Raw genomic sequence first — 670 nt, 5'->3', positions numbered from 1 at the left:
AGATTGCCAATAACTCATTGTGTGCTTTGGAAGTTTGCTGTGGGTTGACGGTTTCTTGGGTTCACACAAAGATGAATGGAAGCCACTGTGCCGGACTAATGAAAGAAGAGGAAGGCCTGGCGGCGGAGATTGATATACATGCGGCCAGAGGAGAAATGATTAGTGGCCTTTACACGATTATGTAAGATGCCTGCGTAGTCATTTAACAATTTGTTATGGGCTATATTTCATCTTCTCTCTCTGTGTGTGTGTGTGTGTGTGTTGTGTGTGTGTTGTGTTGTATTGTGTGTGTGTGTGTGTGCGCCTAGATCACCAACATGGAGGACGATCCTAACTGGTACACAGCTGAGCTCCACAACAGAAAAGGCTTTGTGCCAAAAAACTACATCAACTTGCGACCACACGCGTAAGTATACACACACACACACACNNAGATGAATACATTTCACACAATCACCACTGGTCTATCTAAACAGCTCATCAGTGAGTGTGTGCAGCTCGGGGGCGTTTTCTGCTCTGCTCTGGACATCTGCACTTCAGCATAAGGCGGCCTACCCAAAGGGACACACTCACTCGCTGCCTTACGTAATCACACATGATACAGCCGTGTGTGTTTACAGTGAAGCTGCTGGTACACCCTGTATCTCCATCAGATGGTCATACACCAGCT

At 46.9% G+C, this 670-nt stretch overlaps 1 protein-coding gene across 1 annotated transcript in view; it reads left to right on the top strand.

Annotated features, from left to right (window-relative positions):
• grapa (GRB2 related adaptor protein a) overlaps positions 1–670 on the top strand; it is a 31,595-nt gene that overhangs the window by 4,642 nt on the left and 26,283 nt on the right. The window contains exon 2 of the mRNA XM_035655709.1: positions 309–406. Within this exon, the coding sequence (XP_035511602.1) occupies positions 309–406 (98 nt within the window). The remainder of the gene's footprint in view (positions 1–308; positions 407–670) is intronic.

Source organism: Morone saxatilis, unplaced genomic scaffold (genome assembly GCF_004916995.1).
Source record: "Morone saxatilis isolate NCDOM2014 unplaced genomic scaffold, NCSU_SB_2.0 Contig14, whole genome shotgun sequence".
NCBI lineage: Eukaryota > Metazoa > Chordata > Actinopteri > Moronidae > Morone > Morone saxatilis.
Note: the sequence above shows the minus strand (reverse complement) of the source record. Positions and strands in the feature narration are given on the sequence as shown.